Below are 21,329 nucleotides of genomic sequence, written 5' to 3'. Positions count from 1 at the left end.
GCTCAGGACAGAATTCGTGTTGATGGTGGAAGCTTAACCATCTCCAACATAAACCTGATGGATTCTGGGATGTATCAGTGTTTGGCAGAGAATGATAACGGAGTCATATATGCTAGCTCTGAACTTAAAGTTGTGGGTAAGCACCTTTTCTTGATTTTCAGACTTGGGTTTTGGGTCACACTTTATATTAGGTGGCCTTAAAGGATTAGTTCGCCCAAAAATTTCAATTCTGTCATTAACTACTTACCCTCATGTCGTTCGACACCCGTAAGACCTCCGTTCATCCTCGGCACACAAATGAAGATATTTTAGTTGAAATCCGATGGCTCAGAAAGGCCTCCATTGGCACAATGCACTTTACACTCTCAAGACCCATAAAAGGTACTAAAGACGTTGTTACAAAGTCCATCTCACTACAGTGGTTCTACAAGAACTTTATGAAGCGACGAGAATAGTTTTTGTGCGCAAAAAAACCTAAATAACAACTTATATAGTGATGACCGATTTCAAAACACAGCATCATGAAGCTTCGAAGCGTTATGAATCAGCGAGTCGAATCATGATTCGGATCGCGTATCAAACCGCCAAACTGCTGAAATCACGTGACTTTGGCGATCCAAACCGCTGAATATGGGCCTTGAGAGTGTAAAAAAGAAATCAACAGAAATTAAATGATGTAATTACATGCAGGTATTTTTTTAAATATAAGTACAATGTAAAAACATGTATGTACACAATAAGTGCATTGTATCAAATGATTAATTAAAATGTTAGTGCATAGTAGTTAAGGCCACCTAATATAAAGTGGATCCAAATTATGGGTTAGGGTTAGTTCTAGTTAGTTAGGGTATATTCTAGTTATGTTCTGCTATTTTTAAGGTACACTAACTTTTCTTGTTCAGAGTTAACAAAGTTTAAATAAATAAAATCAATAAATCATCAACCCTTTTTCCAAAATGTTTTTGTCTTACCCTGATTCACTAGTCCAGTAAAGTGCAGATGTAGACTAATCAACGGCTCCAACATAGCAGTGTACAGCAATTTAAGACATTTAAGATTATTTACAAGTCATCACTTTTACCAATAATTGGAATAGAAATTAAAAAATATTTTGCAACAAAATAATATTAATCTCTCTTGCTTTAAATCAATGTAAAGGCAGACTAGAGATTAAAAAATATGTCATATTTCTGTCCCGTGCAGAGTGAATCCAGCATTTTCTTTGCAGCATGCAATTGGCCGTCGGTCCTCTAGCAACATGAAAAGCAATCATTTTATTCAATGGATTATTTAGTCTGTGGCCTCGAAAGCGAGCCAAGGCCGCTCCATTTACAATCACTAAAACGCTGTCGCTTTGTCAGTTCATTGTGATCTCACAAAGTTCCGTTATAATCAATGAAACTGCCAACAATACTTTCATTGTGTCTTAAAGGGTACTTCAGTGCTGGAAAGATGTATGTGTATTTAAATGTGGGTCATTTATGTAGTATAAATAAGAAATTATTTTAGAAGTTGGTGCCTTCTAGACTGAAAAAAGCCAGAAAATGTATTTTTGGCTCATATGGTTGAAAGACAACAACTCCCAGAATGCACTTGCTTCGCTGCCCTACGAGGCCACTCCTAAGCCACGCCTACCGGTTACATCACTTGCCCAAAGCAGCACCACCCCACCGTCGTTGTCATTTTTAATGTAATAAAATCATTTAGTTCAGTTACGTGTTCAGTTACGTGTCTGCACAATACAGCACGAGCCGAATGAGTGTCTCGGCACAAACGCAGCAGGAGTCAGATTTCATTCATCAGAGAGTGAGGAGCGGACAGACCAGATGATCGCAGAAGATTTGGTTTCAAAGAGAAATGCGCCTATTTAAGTGAGTTTGTCATTGTACCAATTTGTTGTTGTGTTTTCATGAACCCACAATTCAAGCACAATTCATTTACGGTCGTATTGTCAGTCATTCATGGCCGCACAGTGCGTGTCCAGTCTGGCGCATTTTCAGTTCATGCCTATGGAAGCTTAACTTTCATAGGAATTAATTGTGAACACTCGTTTTTCTCCGCAGCGCTCCGTTATGAATGTCCGTACGGCCGTCTATGTCTTACATTCTGTGAGTGAGATCCCACCCCTGTGGGTGGGTTGAAAACACGCGGAACTAGCTCCTACTACTGGCTGTAGTCTCTAGGCTCTGGCCAAAAAAGCCTCCGTTGACGCAAAATGATGATACTTGCTTCATCGGAGGCTTTTTTCCAGACATAAAATACAGAAATCTCTCATCTCAGGGGGATATGGGGGGGGGGGGGGGGGGGGGGGACCGAGTTTCTACTGATACAAAGCTTAATGCTGAATCGCTGAAGTTACCCTTTAACTTTGTTTGTTAATGAGAGGTTTTGCCAGGCTCAGCACTGAATAAAAACTTCAATTAAATTCAATTGACATATTATTTGTATAGCACTTTATATATCGTTTCAAAGCAGCTTTACAGAAAATACATGCGTCTACATTACAATTTAGAGTAATCTGCTATCAGAAGTGACTGTGTCAGTTATGTATTTCAGAAATGTACATATACAAATCACACAGTTGGCTAATAATGTATTGATTTAAAAAATGTATTAATTTAAGGCAGGAACAATGAGTTCATTGAAGTAATGAATACATGTTTGTTAACAAATGATTAGGATATATAGAAAGATTTAGCATTGGTGCAACTAAATGAAAAAAAAAAAAATCATTTTGGTGCATCACTAATGAAAAATCATGAAAATGAATTGGTCAAATGTGTGAGAATCCTGATATTCAGTATTTATAATAGTGAAATATGTACCCTAAAATCGAATATCGCATGTCTTTCAGCCTCTCCTCCAGACTTTTCGAAAAACCCACTGAAGAAGACCACACTGATCCAGAGAGGCGGAGAAGCTATTATCGAGTGCCGGCCGCACGCATCCCCCAAAGCTTCGTACTCTTGGAGGAGAGGCACTGAGTTCCTGAAAGACAGCAAGAGGTACGGGTCAGCAGACCGGTCGCTAATGAAAGGTGCGAAATGAGCCACTTGCACTCCTGTCGTCCCCTGAGTCTTGGGGTTTGTTTGCACCACAGCAGTTCAGGGTTGTGGGGAAACGTCTTTGCAGCCATCCACACAGTATTTTAATCATTTTCAAATTATGGTTACATTTTACGGCACAATATATTTTCCAACAAGCAATTTATTTACTGATAAATGCAGTTGAAAACCTCTACTTTTCCCATTTTGGCAGAAATAGGGTTAATTCTTCGTAGTACACTAGCATATACACTACTGTTTAAAAGTTTGGACTTACAAAATTAATTAATAAGTATTAATAAACAATTAATACTAAATTACATTTGATTAAAAAAGGAGAAAAAAAAAGTAGTTTATTCTGTTATTTATTTTCCTATAATCACATTTATTTATCTATTTATTAATTTATATATTTGTATATTTATTTATTTTGTTCATTCATTTATTTTTAATTTCTGTAGATTTGGTCCGCCATACTTACCTGTCACTTTTGATCAGTTTAATGTCATTGCTGAATAAAAATGTACTGACCCAAAGGACAAAACTCCCAATATTTAACTATTTACATACAGCAAAATTAACTATTACATTTTATAATGAAAAAAAAAAAGAGTCTTTCTTTTTCTCCTTCAGCAGTCATTATTTGCAAAGCATCAGCACGTTACTGTGTGATGTTTTTCCATATTTTTATTCAAACATAATTGCCTTTTGTTGTCCACACTGAACACACGTTGCTGAGGCACAGATGTTGCACATTCACAACCAACAACAGCCTTCCGGATGGCACTTTTCATACAAGAGTGAGTGCCTAGTGGAACACTAATTAATACACCCCTGGTTCTGCGTCTTTCCTGTGGGGTTTCAACAGGACAGAATCATTCTAGCATGGCCATGTCAGAACAGGTGGCAGGAGGGACGAGTGTATGATCTCAAGTAATGGATGGGGATGGAGTGATAACCAATGGGAGCTCACTTTGTGCACTGTGGTCCATCTGGACCTGAAAGAGAACACACATGCCATGACTCACTGATGCTGCCCAGGGTCTCTGTGGAACGATGTGATCATTGGATGAGGGAGAGGGGGAGTGATGGAAAAGGGAGCGAGCGAGTGGAAGTTAGAGCGAACTGAGGAAGTGAGACAAAAGGTGCAAGACTGTGTATCAGATACTGTCTATCAGAGGGTAAAGGTAAGCCTCGGAGTGTCTGAAATGGAGTGCTAACATACTCATAACTGCATACTGCACAGTATGTACTAAAGATTTGTAGCGTATACAGTAATAATAAACAGTTCGATAAAGAGTTCATGATTAATTCAGAAAGTGGCATCCAGTTATCAGTTTGGAAATAGTTATTTTGCAGTATTTTCAGGTTTGGAGTGGAAATGTAGCCTAGAAATCTAGACGCACCCAAATCTAATCTGCAGCCAGGGCGTCTAGCAACTCTCCGTTGGCCTGCGAGCTGGAAAAAACAAACTCTGGTCAGGCCAATCACATCGTGTATAGAGTCGGTGGGCGGACTTAACATAATGGCGGTACCATGTGCTACTTTTAAACAAAGAAGCTGGCGAACACCTGTGTTTCGAATCAGCTTTGGCCGCGACTCTGGAAGACTTGGAGTTAAGCTTTTATTTGAGAAAAGAACAAAGAACGCCACTGAAGTCATTCTTAAGAAAGGAAGATGTGTTCAGAGTTTTGCCGACCGGATACAGCGAAAGATGAATCTATCAACTAGCTCTGCTTCTCCTTCTTCGTTGCTCTGGTTGGTTGTAGCGCTATCCTATTGCGTGCAGAGGGAATTTGAAAGACAACCGTTTATCCCGCCCCTCGGATTGAGCCCTGCCAATGGTGTGATCCCAGACCCAACATCTTGATGTGGGTCTGGCTTGTCAGGCTAGTGGAAATGTCCACTCAAACGTGTCAGGAAGTAAATGGACAGTGCACTGTATTATGGGATACACTATGGCACATTGTGCATACTACATTTACATTTATGCATTTAGCAGACGCTTTTATCCAAAGCGACTTACAACTTGGGAGTACACAAAGCGATTGGTCATGAAGAGTCGAGTAAGCGCAACAAGTGCCCGAAATACTGAGACCGTGTACATTGCTCAGTGTAGCACAGGCTAGAGTAGGGAGGGGGGGGGAAGAAAGAGGAAAGGAAAGGAAAGGTTTTTTAAAAAAATTTTTTTTTTTTTTTTTTTTATGAGGTTATTAAGTGGTCACGGAAGAGCTGAGTTTTTAGTTGACTTTTGAATGTTGTCAATGATTCTGCGTTTCGGATGGCGGTGGGAAGATCGTTCAACCAGCTGGGAATGTTGAATGAAAATGTTCTGGAAAGGGATTTTTTGCCTCTCTGTGATGGTACCACAAGCCGTCGCTCCTTAGCTGAGCGAAGGCTTCTGGTGGGGGTGTGGATTTGTAGAATCGAGTCAAAGTATGCTGGAGCTGAGCACGTGGTGGCTCTTGTAGGCAAGCGTCAGCGCCTTAAACTTGATGCGAGCAGCAAGTGGTAGCCAGTGCAGAGAGATGAAGAGAGGAGTGACGTGGGTCCTTTTGGGCTCGTTGAAGACAAGACGTGCTGCTGCATTCTGGATCATTCGAAGTGTGTGGATCACACAAGAGGGGAGTCCAGCCAGAAGCACATTGCAGCATACTACATACTATTGTTTTGGTAATAGTAGCTTATAAGAAACAATATGTTCAAATGAGTGATTCGATAATTGGAGATACATTTTGCATTTTAAAAATTAAGGAAAAAACTGTTCAATAACATAATTTATTTAAAATTCCAGTATTCTTATTGAAAACGTATTCAATTTGAATAATTCAGTGCTTGCCAAAGACAAGTTACTTCCTTTTATTACTTTTAACGAAAAACAAATTTTTTATATATAGTATAGTTTGTCAACTGTGCTACAGACACATTAGCCAGTGTATAGAAATAACATTGGTAACAGAGTTTGATGGTAACAGGATGGACAATTTTAAACCTTTTTGTCAAAAACTCTTCTTGCTAACATAAATGCTAAGAGCACATGGCACTAATGAAATCATGATTAAAATACTTTTAAACAACCCTCTTTGATATTGTGGTAACAATTTTGATGTTTTACAAAATAAAAACTTTTTAGATTAAAATATTTTCTTGGAGAGCACACATACCTTTCAGTGCTTCAGATCTTATAAATGAGGGAAAGTGACATTCCTGTATCTTACATAGTTGTGAGAAATATTATTTAAAGGCCAAGTATGGTACGGTAACAGAATTCACGCAAGATTTATGGACACATTTTTTATAAGATAAAATATATTTTTAAACAATTTAATGTTGTAGAATTAGGAAAATTACTATTTAGGGCTTTTATAAATAAAATAAATGAAATATTACCAAAAGTCAAATAAAATATTTTGATTACACAACGATACATGATGGAAAAAAAAATACACTGACTAATTCATACAACAAGAAATCATGATTTATTATGACATCATATATTGTTATGGCCTGTAACATTTTGTGATCCATGAAAATGAGTAACAAATTGTTAAAATTAAATAAATTTAACCATTTGATAAAAGCATAAAAAATTATAGATTATAGAATCACCCAAATAAACATGTTTAATTCAGGAAGTGGCATCTAATTAGTAGTTATCTTACGGTTATTTTTTTAATGTCTTAACTTTTGACAATCCACTCAAATGGATTGTGGGATACACGATGGCACATTTGTTGCTTTGAAAAATTAATTTCAAGGTGACAGCATTGCATTGTGGGATACAGTTTTCCACACAGTGCACTCTGTTGTATATGCAAATTTGACAAATGTAGTACTAGGGTCATCTGTGTATTCCATACATAGTGAAATGTGTATACTATGCATACTGCAATTCAAATATTTTGGAGATTTGGAGACATATTAAATTGATAAAACAGTGACAGTGAATAAATGATAAAACGATTTCTTGAGAACTGGAGTAATGGCTGCTGAAAATTCAGCTTTACTCTCACAGGAACAAATTACATTTTAAAGGCCCACTGAAGTGCAGCATTATTCATTGTGTTGATGTAATTTACACTGAAACAGTAAGACAGGGCGGGACATAACAAACAGCTCCTCCCTTTTTTGAAAATAGCCAAGAGCATTTAATTTATATCACAGCTCGCCCAGAGCCGTTGAGCTTGGTAAAGCAGCAGTTTCTGTGCAGAATGGTCTGTTCTGTTTTTTGGTCTGTGCCGACTCAAGCATATGATCCGCTCTGTGTTATCATGTCTCTGGACCGGAGCAGACTGTGTGTGCACTGCACATGACACTAATGTGAAACCAGACTTCATTCGCCCCAATGAAAATCATATTTACACTGTCTGAATTGTTCTCTATCCCCTATATAGTGCACTATGTGCCATTCACCATATAGAACATAGTACATTTTTGAACATGTCACAGGGTGTTTTGGTGTTGGTTCATGTTCATGTTCTTAGTTTATCATATTCACTGTCATGTTTCTGAGTTGTCATGTTCTGTCATGTACTTCCTGGTCTTGTCATGTGATTCCCTTGCCCTCATGTGATCCACCATGTGTCTTTGTATGATATTGATCGTGTAACCACTGTTGGTGAGTTTTGTCATAGTCAAGTCTGTTATGTTGTCAAGTTTATGCCAAGCCATGTCTTTGTTTTGAATTTTGATTTATGTTAAGATTTAAGTTAATAAAAACTGCACTTGGGTTCAGCAACTTGCCTACAGTGGAAGTATGTTACAGAACAAGTGACCGATTTTAGCCACAGTTTCAGCGCCTATTCATAGTGTAGGGTTCGGGACGCTTCAGATTCTAGAGAGCATTTGATTGGACAGAAAATCTGATGAGGAGCTGAAGTGCAGAGTGATGTCATTAAAATCACTGATCCATATAAGCAGAAGTGAGAGACAAATTTTGAATACTTATATCTTCTAAATGCAGATTTTGTCATTGTTTTGGAGCACACTAGCTTATAGATAACTGTAAGACTAATATATTCATACTAAAAGATTTCATGGGGACAATGCAATTACACTGTGATTTAATTTAAAAGGGCGCAAACATGAACATGTCAATCTGATGTTGGATCTCACACTCCTGAGTTTGTATAAAGTCAATGTGTTGTAGCCTCACTGTAGTGTTTCTCTGGACCTGCCCCAACTTGTGTGGAAAAGCATCGATTAGTCATCATATTCCACAGGGCGGTCAGGAGAGGAAGGATCAGAGACTGATTACAAAGCCATCATGTCTTGACGCAAATATAAATGTGGCTCTGTGTGGTCAGAAGTTTCGTCCCGTAAGCAGATAGCTCTTGCCTTTTTTTTTTCTTCTATTGGTTTCGCAGCTCATTGCTCACGGGTCGTCTGGGCTGCACGCTTCTATCGCTCAGCGTTTGATATTTTTGTCAATAAATCATATGAAAGCTCTCGGCGTAAAGCATGTTCTCTGAGCCATAGTAAATACATATTTATTTTTAAAAGCTGCGGCTGAAATTGTTTGATTTCTGAGCTGGCAGGTCTGCTGCGCTCATGTTTGATTTGTTCTGGGAGAAGGTCACAGCGGATCTCTGCGTTATATATTTACATTGCTGTATTTATTTATCTATCATTCCTTTCATTCCATTCCTAGTTATTAAAAACAAAGCAGCATTGCTTGTTGATGCACATCAAGGTAGATGACACACTTCTGAGAACTGTTTGCTCAAGTTATATGAAATATACATGCAAAGAATCAGAATTCAATTTTGACACTTTCTGAAGTAAATTTGAGTGGTTCAAAAGTCTACCACAATTGATGAGGTAAATAGTTGCCAAAGTGTTCTAAGTATATTTAAAATGTTCCTAGGGTGGTCTTGGTGTTGGCTAGGTGTAGTAACTTCCAGTTACTAATCAAAAGAACCAAGTCTGGCTATTTGCATAAACTTAGCCTCGGTGTTAAGAACTAGTCTGACCAACTAGCAGTTAACCAAGGGGTAAAGGGCCCTATTTGAACAATCTGAAGCACATGGCTCAGGAGCACTTAGGGCGTGTCCGAATCCACTTTTGCTAGTTTAATGATGATTTTGGACCAGGTGGATGGTCCAAAAGGGCTGTACCTGGTCTCTTAATGAGTCATGGGTGTTCTTTGGGCATAACGTGCAATAAACCAATCAGAGACTCATCTCCCATTCCCTTTAAAAGCCAGTTGCACTTGCACCATGGAGGATTCGCTATTTACATGGCGGAATTTACGAGCGGAAAGACTGAGCGCTTCTTGAGAGAGGAATCCTTTTATTTTCATTATTTAAAAATGTGTGTGTGCTGCTGCGCGTCCCTGTGTGTAAGCAGAGTGTACGCGCTTTGTGCACCCGCCTATAGGCGCATATTACTAACACTCCCATTGAATAACACAAAAAATACTGGTCAATGGCGCAGTCATTATCAGTTGCCTCAAAATAGCAACAATGCGCCTGACCACACCTCGTTTTCAGACCAGCACGCCCATGGGCGCACAGATGGGCACGAGTGCATTTGCTATTTAAACTATTTAAACTATTTAATCCAGTGGCGCTGGATGTGAAAATGATAACTGCGTCGGATTAAAACTTGCAAAAAAACACTTGCATCGCACCTGCCGTTGCATTTCGACGGGTGTATGATAGGGCCCAATCAGTCTAATTTTTCAGATTCAAATTAGACCGATCTATGTTTTTATGTAACTGACTGTTTATTAGAAAAAAATGTGATGACTAATACTAGATGACTACTTGTAAGTCTAAGAATGTATGTATCTGGTGCCTCCTTCAATGCAAGTCTATGGGATTTTGTTAGCATGTTTTGTTTTTGATGTATTTTATTCTTCTTCTTTTTTTTTTTACAATGCATAAATTATCACGTACAATGCGCTTATCATCTCACACACCTCTCCTACACAACACACATCATTTTAGCTGTCACTCATATACGCCAAAATATGTGTTTAATGCCGAGGGTTAGGGGTTATGAAAAATCCATAACCTGTGTATGAACAACCACCACTAATAAAAACCTGTTTGAAGAGAGTGAGAGAATCTGTTTTGTTTGTGCGATTGCAGCTCTATTGCGAAGTCAGATCTCTAGGTTAGCATTTCAGTCAGATGCTATCAACATCTCCTCACATGATCCAGACATTTTTGGAAAATCCTTTTAATGTGTCGATAGCATCTTTCATATGTTGGATAATGATAAGACCCCAGGTAAGAATTCAACCCTGAACGAATCAGCTTCTCCTTTACATACTCTTCCCTCTCTCTTTATCCTTGGTCTTAATATAGCAGTATTCACCTGTGAATGTGGAGGTTTAATCCCATTGACTGACTGTATCATTTTGAAAATTCTGGCTGTGGTTATTTAAAGGTCCTGTTCTTCGTGATCCCATTTTTCAAACTTTAGTTAGTGTGTAATGTTGCTGTTAGAGCATTTATAATACCTGTAAAATTATAAAGCTCAAAGTTCAATGCCAAGCGAGATATTTTATTTAACAGAAGTTCCCTTTCAAAGCCTACAGCGAACGGCTGGTTAGGACTACATCCCTGTATTTCCTGCTTTAATGACGTCAGTAGAGCAGTTTGTCGACTAACCTCCGCCCACAAGAACACACGAAAAAGGGGGCGTGGTCTTGTTGCTCCCGCGTGGAGAATAGGAAGTGTTGCGTTCGGTTGCGTTCGTATAGTTTGTTTGTTGCCATGTCGTCGAGACGCTGTTATTTTCATCCCGGAGTCAAGTCACCTTTGTTTGGCTTTCCCAGGGACGCTGTACTTAGAGATCATTGAGCGCATGCATCCCCGTTATGGTAAGAGGCGTGACCTTTCCGGTAACGTTCGCTAAGCTGCTGTCGAATCACAACACGGTAACCACTGGCACAATCAGAACTCGTTACGTATTTCTGAGGGCGGGACTTCATAGAACAGGGAAATCTTTCAAGCTGTTTTGAGGACAGTGAAAACAGCAGTATACAGATAAGTAAATTGAGTGAAAAATACTGTTTTTTTACACGCGAAACATGAACACATGTTATATTGCACACTGTAAACACAATCAAAGCTTCAAAAAAACACGAAAAACGGGACCTTTAATCTAAATGATTTCCTACAGAAACACAAGCATACAGAGACAAATATGGGGTGTTTTTTTCTGTCTAGAATAGTTGGAAGTCTGACTCTTTAATAATTCCTTTTGGGGGAGGCAAGAAGGAAGGAAAGAAGGTTGCTATATCTTTGAACATTAAAGCTCTGATCCAGTACCTGAGTAGACTGTGTGTGTTGGAGAATGTGTCTGGTAAAAGACCATCTTTGCTTATTCTTTGATCTATTCCAGTAGACTGTCAATTTCTCCGCCCAAATACTTTTACTCTATCTAACACAGTTCTATTAGTTGAAGATCTTGGATGCAATTTTACTCACTTTTGATCCATTTAACACATCCTTGCTGGATAAAACTTTCAATTTCTTTAAAAAACAACTACCCCAAACTTTTGAATGGTAGCGTGTGTGTATATATAATGTATTTATAACAGCAAAGTTATAGCAGGATTCCATCAGTTGTTCCATTCATTCCATATTTATTTACCATTTAGGCGGACCATTTTAGAGGACGGCACCCTCAGGATCGGCAACGTTACCAAATCCGACGCAGGGAGGTACACTTGCGTTGCCAGGAACCCCTTTGGTACATCCAGTAGTTCCGGGACTTTAGTGGTCAAAGGTAAAACACCTTTCACATTTCACAAACAGCACATTTCTCTTGCTTCTAAGCGGACGCCTTAAACCGGATGAGAACCAGTGGAAAAACAGTGAGCAACCCAAGCATGAAATTGATAATGAAATATATAGTTGTTTTATGTTCCTGCCAGTTTGACAGAGGTATAACTCATCCAAGCTTTTGTCATGTGTGAGTTATTGGTCCAGCCGTTGGTGTGAAAAAATCCTTAGCCGTCCACAGCACCGGGAGCGGATTTTCTCCTCGTCTCCCCAATCACTTTCTGCATGTTTAATTAAAAATATGCTGCTGTTGCAAATTTAGATTTTTTTTTTTTCAATTTTCTTCTTTAATAACTTAAAGGCATTACATATACATGTTTTCAGACACTTTGATGGCTTCAAGTAGGGTTATTCAAATTCAGTACAAATTTTTTTTTTTTATATATATATAATTGTTTTGTTCAATTAATTTTAAAATAAGGCAGGCTCTATCTTAGGGCTACAGTTATTGGATCAACAAGTACATCCTAACTTAAAATTTAATCTATGATTTTAGCGGGTTTAAGGTGGTTTAAGCTGGTCTAGCTGCTCTCCCAACCGGGCTATGCTGGTTTAGTCAATTCAGTCTCCAAGCCTGACAGGCTGAAAATTGCCCAAAATTCTCTACAGCAGGGGTGTCAAATTCAGTTCCTGGAAGACCACTGTCCGCAGAGTTCAGCTCCAACCCTAATTAAACACACCTGAACCAGGTAATCAAGGTCTTCAATATTTCTACAAACTTCCAGGCAGGTGTTTTATAGCTGGATGGAGCTTAGTCTCGCATAGCCAGACCTTCAGACTGACGCAACCAATCCCAGTTTGTTTTGTTCTGCGTCGTGTTTAGGGGTGTGCACATACTTTTGAAAATCCAGCATTTAGTTGATTCTGGTACGTGTTCATTGTCACAGTTGTGCTCACAACGGCTTTCTTCTTCCACGAGGGAGTTTGGCGTCACAGCATTTGTTTCTAGGCGGATCATTAAAGAACACAACACGTCTCGTCTCGCGGACATCCTGTAGAATTCAACCAATCGGATGAGGACTTTGAAACTCCTGAAGTGTTTCCAGATAAGTGTGCCATATGCATCAGACGTTCAGCCAACGGTCAGTGGGCGTGACGTCTGAGGCTGAGACTAGTTGGTGCTACACTCTGCAGGACAATGGCACAAAAGCCAGAATGTGATCTGAACTGAACACAATTTCATCTGAGGGGGACCAAACCCACCACCACTACCTCCCTGGGACACGATTTCAACCACATTATAAAAGCCCCCCCAAGTCCTGTGTCCGGGACATTTGGACAGTAGATTTCTTATTACAAGAAATTTGAAGTAATGCATAAGTGAAAGTCTCTCATGGTCCCTTTGTCTCTTTTTCTCTGTTGTTGTTTTTTTTGACAGAACCGACCAAGATTACAGTCCCCCCTTTGAGTATGGATGGCACGGTGGGAGAGAGCATTGTCTTGCCTTGTGAAGTATCTAAAGACTCCACTCTACACCCCGTCTTCAAGTGGTTCTTCAACGGGAAGCTCATTGATTTCAGTAGACACGATCACCTCGGGATGATTGGAGGGGTGCGTTTCTGTCAGTCATTATAATTCAAAGCTACAAATGTTGTATGTCTGAATTACTGTAGCCTTGCTACAGTATTCCCCTTTGAGCGAACTAGGGGTAGAGGAATGCGAGTGAGGAATGATTGAGTTTTTTTGGCGTTTTAACTTATTTGTATCTCGGCTAGCAATGGAGGGAACTTGAGTAAAAGGGCACCTGGCTGCTCTCAGCATAGAGGCACAAATCTGTCTGATTACAGGATTTTCATCGCACTCTGTTTAACACACAGTGAACCTCAAATAGCTATCCACAGGAACCACTCTCTGACTGTGTAGATCATCCAGCTTTTCAGGTTGTCAAGTATTGCTTTTGAGAACCTGGAGAGACCAATGATCAAATGCACAAAATGTGGGCTTTCACTAACAACAGTGGGATTGCTTGCTTAAGTGAGATACAGGAACCCTATCTGAACTGAAGAGCCTATCAAATATTAGATCAGAGTGACCGTAGCTGCTTGCCATGTGTTCCCTGATGTTTTTCAAATGTGTCATAACAAATATTTTTGATTACTGAGACTTTAAAGGGGTGGTTGATTGCCCCTTTTTACAAGATGTATGTAAAATAAGTCTCTGATGTCCCCAGAGTGTGTATATGAAGTTTTAGCTCAAAATACCCCAAAGATCATTTTTTATAGTATGTTAAAATTGTCACTTTTTGAGGGTGAGCAAAAACGTCCCGTTTTTGTGTGTCCCTTTAAATGCAAATGAGCTGCTGCTCATGGGGCGGAGCTTCAAGAGCTTGCGTTAACAGCTCTGATAACCTCATGCAGACAGGCAATAAAACTGTTCAGCCTTTTATGTTCAAACCTGAGTCGGGCAATGATGGAGAGACTCAAGAAGTGACAACATGTAGAACGCAACAGGACATTTCTGAATGGTTAGTTGATGAATTTATGTAGCTGATGTGGAGTTAACTATCTTCAAGTCATTGATTAGCATATTCTGTCATGATAATCTAACCCCCTTTGTTGTGTGTTCCCAGGGGCAGGGTTTATGTAAATTCCAGGGTTAGTGATGTCACTAATCCGGGAGGAAGCTTGTGTAGTCCCTACCAGCCTGTTTGTTGTAGTCCTTAAAAAGCAATTTCTTTAAAATAAAATATCTCCCTTTGCTTTGAACTTTGAGCGTCGCAACTTTGCAGATATTGTTTATGCTCAAACAGCAACATTACACACTAACTAAACTAACTAAAAAGTGAAATCATAATCAACCACCCCTATAAAGTTTCCTTTACAAAACTACCACAGTATTACCTTAACACTACCGTTCAAAAGTTTGGGATAAATAAAAAAAAAAGAATACTGTAATACTATGGTTTATTTTAAGTACCTCAGTGTAGCATTTACATTCCATAATACATGAATACTGGATGGATGGGTGGGTGAGTGGGCGTGTGGATGGTTAGGTGGATGGATAGACAGATGATAGATAGATAGTAATATTTTATATGATACTCTCTTTTTATAGGGATCTTCTGGGGATCTTATGATCAGAAACGTGCAGCTGAGGCACTCTGGGAAGTACGTCTGCATGGTGCATACAGCAGTGGACAGTGTGTCTGCAGCGGCAGACTTAATTGTCAGAGGTATGTGCGTCTTGCCACAAGGCTGTTCAGTATTCTGCACTTTTCTGAGCATTTATCAAATATAAATTAAAAAGGCCTTACAATTTTCCCCGCTATTTCTGTTGTATTCCGTGATTCAGCTCTTGAAGTAATGACTACAGGAGTATCTGAAATCAATGCATTAATTCCCTGCTTCGTGCTCTTTAGAACCTTTTGTATTTCCATCATCAAGTGAAGGATCTCTCTCCCTGGTTCTGAATATTAAACATGTCGGCTTTTGTGGGCAGACTTGTCTCGAGTTGCAAGGTTCTTAGTCACCTTGCTGTGCCCTTGTCTGATGAGGATACACAGCAAGTTTGAGTCCTTTTTGTCTCTTTGGCGGCGGTGTTGTCAGGGCCCCCTGGTGCTCCAGTGGGCGTGTTGGTGGGGGACGTCACAGACAGGACTGCTCAGCTCTCATGGGGCCCCGGACCTGACAACCACAGTCCCGTTACCCTCTACATCGTGCAAGCCAGGACCCCTTTCTCAATCGGATGGCAGGCGGTCAAAACTGGTATAGTAATCTGTATACTTTCTTGTCGAATCTGTTTATACACTGCCCTGCACAAAAAAAGTCACAAAGTCAAATGCTTAAGAGTCAATTATGAGTTTTTATGTTTCTAGCATGTTCTACCCCTAATTAATGGAGTGTGTAGATTTAATATCTTAAACAACCATGTAGGAAGATACATTATGGCCATATTCCAGGATGACAATGTCAAGATTCATCAGGATCAAATTGTGAGATAATGGTTGTGAGGGAGCATGAAGAATCATTTTCACACATGAATTGGCACCTCTGAGTCCAGACCTTAAATTCATTGAAAGTCTTTGGGAAGTCCTGGAGGAGACTTTACAGAGTGATTGACTCTTGTATTAGTAATACAAGATCTTGACCAAATATTTATGCACCTCTTGATGGAAATAACATCTCAACATTTATTTATAAACTAGTGCTGCAATAATTTTTTTCAGTTTAACGCGTTATAAATATTTAAGCAATTAATGCAGCATCCGTTTTTCCTGTCATCATTTGGCTAGCGTTACATTATATGATCAAACTCTTATTCATGCAAATGCTTTTAAACTATTTAAGCGTCACAAGCCAAAATAAAATGTGCTTTCTATGAATGTCTTGTCTATGTGACACACGGACAAGTAAGACACACGTGACACGCAGATAGCGCACCAGAATCGAGTTCTCTTTCGCTTTTGAACAAACAATAACACACAGAATTATGCCCATTTTGTCGATATTTCTCAAAAGAGCAGTCTTAAATGAGTTAAATTCGGCAGCGGCAGGTCTTAAAGTGACAGCAGCCTAATAAAACAGTTGCTGTGATGTCTTTCATTAATGTATGTCATTAATGAACAAAGGTAAATGAGAAAGTTGTAGCTTTAATAAGGATTAATCTATATTTATAATTATTTTATAATTTATGCAATTAAGACGTTAAAATGTTTCATAACTTTATTCATTTCTGTACATTGATTATATATATGAAGGCCACAGATAAATATGACATTTATTATAATGGGTTTATGTAAAGATTGTTTCAAGTTCACTTAAAATTGATAGCTTTCAATTATACTGTAATGTTTGAATGTCTATCATTAATGTTTAAAAAAAGAGAGACAGTATTAGTAGTATTAGTATCAGTGATACTGGCTTTCATTCATAAAAAGATGCCATTACAACAAATATTTAAAATATACCATCTTTAAGATGTTAAATTTGGAGAGTAACTGTGACATTATTACAATATAAAAATATTAAAAAATGTTTTCAATCGCGATTAATTACAGAAAAAATCTGAAAAAAAGTCATAGGCCCGGTTTCACAGACAGGGCTTAGACTAAGCCAGGATTAGGCCTTAGTTCAATTAGGACATTTAAGTAACTTTTATAAACGTGCCCAAGAAAAAAACATTGCTGGTGTGCATCTTGAGACAAAACAATGCCACTGACATATTTTAAGATTTGTCAGTGCAAGATTCTTTCAGTTAAAATAGCTCAAACATGCATTTTAGTCTAGGATTAGCTTAAGCATTGTCTGTGAAACCGGGGGATAGACTCTTAAGCATTGCCCATTTAAATTCAAACAGCAACTTTTTTTGTCCGGGCAGTCAGTGTATAATCGAAATATAAACAACTGTACATATGCTTGTTTTTGAGTAAATCATTTAAATGTGATTCATGCAAATGCTTTTTTTACTGTAAAAAAGAAGAAAAAAAAAGAAACAGGCAATTGCCAAGATAGACCAAAATAATTATGCTAGGCTACTCATTTGTGCAGATGGGCATTGATGTGTTTTTCCTTTCCAAATTTTCTTTAATCCTAGTTCCTGATTCTGTGCCTGGACAGATGATTCAAGCGACGGCGGTGAATCTAAATCCATGGGTAGATTATGAATTTAGAGTTGTGGCTATCAACGGCGTGGGGGTGGGAGAACCCAGTGTGCCATCCAAGCCCGTTCGCACCAAAGCTGCAGGTATGAGCCCATCTTTCCTGATTCCATATCTGTCATCTCTAATACATCAGGAAGGAGAAAATGTAATTTAATTCTATAATTAGTTTAAATCACCGGGAGTGACTCCTCGTAATAGAGTTCAGGCATGAGAAATAAACACTCATGCATTCACACCGGTTTTCCTGGGAACATCCAAATTGCAAAATAATTAGGACACAAATTAAGTATGCAGAAATGGGACTGGCATCGCAGAAGGGCTGCCGTTTTTAGTTAATTAGAATGAAACCGCAAGAAAATGTGGTTGCATGGAAATTTAGGACCAAATAAAATGTAGCTCACGTAGCTATATTCTTTAACACAAGCCCCAAAACCCTGCTGCACACTGGACATCAGCGATCAGGAAATGCAGCTATCAATAATTCATGTCGACATCAACAGAAATTGAGTGGACTTCTCCCGCATTCTACATGAGTCAGTAACGCTTGAAAAGCTCTATTTTAAGCTCAGGAACCGTGTGCTTCCATCACTGACATGCAAACAGCTGTTTTCTTCAGATCCCAACAATTCAGCAAATAAAACTTAGTTCACAAAGCATCTATATTTGTACACTATTTATTTAACAGCAATGTTTTAGATTAAAATACTGTAGAATTTTACTGTGAAAATCAAAGATATACTGTAGGTCATTTTCTGTCATAATTACTGAAAAAAGTGACCATATTGCATTGTGTTGTGGGATAATAGTGTAAATAGTTATGTAGTGTAAATGGATATAATTGGAGTTATTAGTTTTCCCTTTGGCTGGGGAATTGGGCATTATTTACTTTTAATTCATTTTCTCCCAGACAGTGTAAATTTGTTACAATAGAACATAATTGCTTTTGCTGTTTACATTGTGAGAGAATAAGCAATATTTAGTGACTGTCTCTTTTTTTAGCTTGTAATATATATATATATATATACACACTCACCTAAAGGATTATTAGGAACACCTGTTCAATTTCTCATTAATGCATTTATCTAATCAACCAATCACATGGCAGTTGCTTCAATGCATTTTAGGGGTGTGGTCCTGGTCAAGACAATCTCCTGAACTCCAAACTCAATGTCAGAATGGGAAAGAAAGGTGATTCAAGCAATTTTGAACGTGGCATGGTTGTTGGTGCCAGACGGGCCAGTCTGAGTATTTCATAATCTGCTCAGTTACTGGGATTTTCACGCACAACCATTTCTAGGGTTTACAAAGAATGGTGTGAAAAGAGAAAAACATCCAGTATGCGGCAGTCCTGTGGGCGAAAATGCCTTGTTGATGTTAGAGGTCAGAGGAGAATGGGCCGACTGATTCAAGCTGATAGAAGAGCCACTTTGACTGAAATAACCACTCGCTACAACCGAGGTATGCAGCAAAGCATTTGTGAAGCCACAACACGCACAACCTTGAGGCGGATGGGCTACAACAGCAGGAGACCCCACCGGGTACCACTCATCTCCACTACAAATAGGAAAAAGAGGCTACAATTTGCATGAGCTCACCAAAATTGGACAGTTGAAGAACAATATTGCCTGGTCTTGGAACAATATTGCCTGGTCTGATGAGTCTCGATTTCTGTTGAGACATTCAGATAGTAGAGTCGTAAACAGAATGAGAACATGGATCCATCATGCCTTGTTACCACTGTGCAGGCTGGTGGTGGTGGGGGTGGTGTAATGGTGTGGGGGATGTTTTCTTGGCACACTTTAGGCCCCTTAGTGCCAATTGGGCATCGTTTAAATGCCACGGCCTACCTGAGCATTGTTTCTGACCATGTCCATACCTTTATGACCACCATGTACCCATCCTCTGATGGCCACTTCCAGCAGGATAATGCACCATGTCACAAAGCTCGAATCATTTCAAATTGGTTTCTTGAACATGACAATGAGTTCACTGTACTAAAATGTAGGGGTGTAACGATTCGTTTTAACAACGATTCGATTCGTATCACGATTTGAGGTTGTCGATACGATTCAAGGACGATTTTGGTTCATTTAGAACGATACGATCCGAAACGATTCAGTGACCTGAAATCGATTCAGTAACTTTTTAGCCAAAAATTGTGTGACTGAAATAAATATCTGGACACTGGTCAGTGCAGGAGAAGTTTCCTAGATTCCTGTTGTTTCTTGTAAGGGAATCAGGTATCAATTAATTATGGATATAAACAAACAAGTAAACAACAATTAATGGCAAATGCATTCAAATTTTATTTGAATAAAGTGCAACCAACAGTTTAGGTTGAATTAACAGGAAGTTAACCTTTTCTGCTCTCATTTTCAATATTCAATACATTTTCAATAAAAGCACAGTAAGTGCAACCAACATTTCAACAGTAGGTTAACTTGCTACTTCTGCTTTTGTTTTCCAACATAAAAATATTACAATATTAATATAAAAAATAAAGTGCAACTAACTTCTCTTCAGGTTTAATTAATAGTAGGTGTACCTGTTACTTTTGCTGTTGTTTTTCAACATTAAAATAATACAAATACAATATTAATATCAAAAATAAAGTGCAACCAACATTTCTTCAGTTTGAATAAACTGGCTGAACCTGCTACTACTCTCAGTTTAATAAACAAACAATATTTAACAAAAGATAAAATGTAACCAACTACTCTTCAATGACTCTACATATTTCTTTTTCAAAAATATCAACATGATCTGACCGCAGAACACTTCTCTGTGCGTTCACTATGTCTCCAGCAGTACTAAAACTCGCTCTGCTGGCACACTGGTCCCAGGAATGCACAGGTAACATTTAGCAAGGGTTGAAAGTACAGGTAACACGTTACTAACTTAGCTCTTTCTCCTGGTGACTTGATAATTTCTCGCTGGTTGGCTTCTCCTCTGCCATACGCCATGCTGTTTTGTTTTCTTAGCGCTGCTGCTGCTGGTGCGTTGCGATGATGTCACAAATAGGCAGACTGAATCGAGTAACGTTTAACGCCTTTATCATTAAAAGTGCTAAGAAAAAACATCCATATAAAGTCTGACGTGCTTAAATCCAATGCGTTATTTCCTATGATCGATACAATCGATTGATTACCTTTTTAAACGATGTTAGATCGATATATGTCGTCCGGAAGGCCAACTTGCCGAGCACAGATCGATGTAGTTAGATCGTAGGAAAATAAATCGATACATCGATGTAGTAGATGAATCGTTACACCCCTACTAAAATGGCCCCCACAGTCACCAGATCTCAACCCAATAGAGCATCTTTGGGATGTGGTGGAACGGGAGCTTCGTGCCCTGGATGTGCATCCCACAAATCTCCATCAACTGCAAGATGCTATCCTATCAATATGGGCCAGCATTTCTAAAGAATGCTTTCAGCATCTTGTTGAATCAATGCCACGTAGAATTAAGGCAGTTCTGAAGGTGAAAGGGGGTCAAACACAGTATTAGTATGGTGTTCCTAATAATCCTTTAGGTGAGTGTATATATATAGTTGTGGGAGTAACGCGTTAATTCTGTAATTCCACTTCTTTTAGGGTAACGCACATGTAACTAAATATTTTTTTTAATGAAGTAATGCAATTACAATTACTGAAATTTAAATGAGTTTGTTACTTGCGTTACTCTCTTTTAAATGAACGCTTGCAGACAAGAATCTCAAATCTAGGCCCTAGCCCGGCCCGTGTCCAACAGCTTATCAAAAGTCTCGGCCTGAGTCCGACTGGAGCCCGTTTTTTTACCTATTACACATTGTTGCAGCCATTAAATTAGTTCAGTTTTGTTTTTAATGTCAAAGTAGTTATATTATATTATTTAGTTTTGTTTCTT

The 21,329-nt window shown here is 38.7% G+C and overlaps 1 protein-coding gene across 1 annotated transcript in view; it reads left to right on the top strand.

Moving 5' to 3' along the window:
• Positions 1-21,329, top strand: part of cntn6 (contactin 6) — a 134,746-nt gene that overhangs the window by 93,925 nt on the left and 19,492 nt on the right. Inside the window, exons 10-16 of the mRNA XM_079841204.1 lie at positions 7-136; positions 2,855-3,005; positions 11,659-11,786; positions 13,221-13,393; positions 14,897-15,014; positions 15,388-15,546; positions 17,375-17,524. Coding sequence (XP_079697330.1) covers positions 7-136; positions 2,855-3,005; positions 11,659-11,786; positions 13,221-13,393; positions 14,897-15,014; positions 15,388-15,546; positions 17,375-17,524 — 1,009 coding nt within the window. The remainder of the gene's footprint in view (positions 1-6; positions 137-2,854; positions 3,006-11,658; positions 11,787-13,220; positions 13,394-14,896; positions 15,015-15,387; positions 15,547-17,374; positions 17,525-21,329) is intronic.

Source organism: Gobio gobio, assembly GCF_949357685.1.
Source record: "Gobio gobio genome assembly, chromosome: 17".
Classification (NCBI taxonomy): Eukaryota; Metazoa; Chordata; class Actinopteri; order Cypriniformes; family Gobionidae; genus Gobio; species Gobio gobio.
The sequence above is the reverse complement of the archived record's forward strand: the minus strand, read 5'-3'. Positions and strand labels throughout refer to the sequence as shown.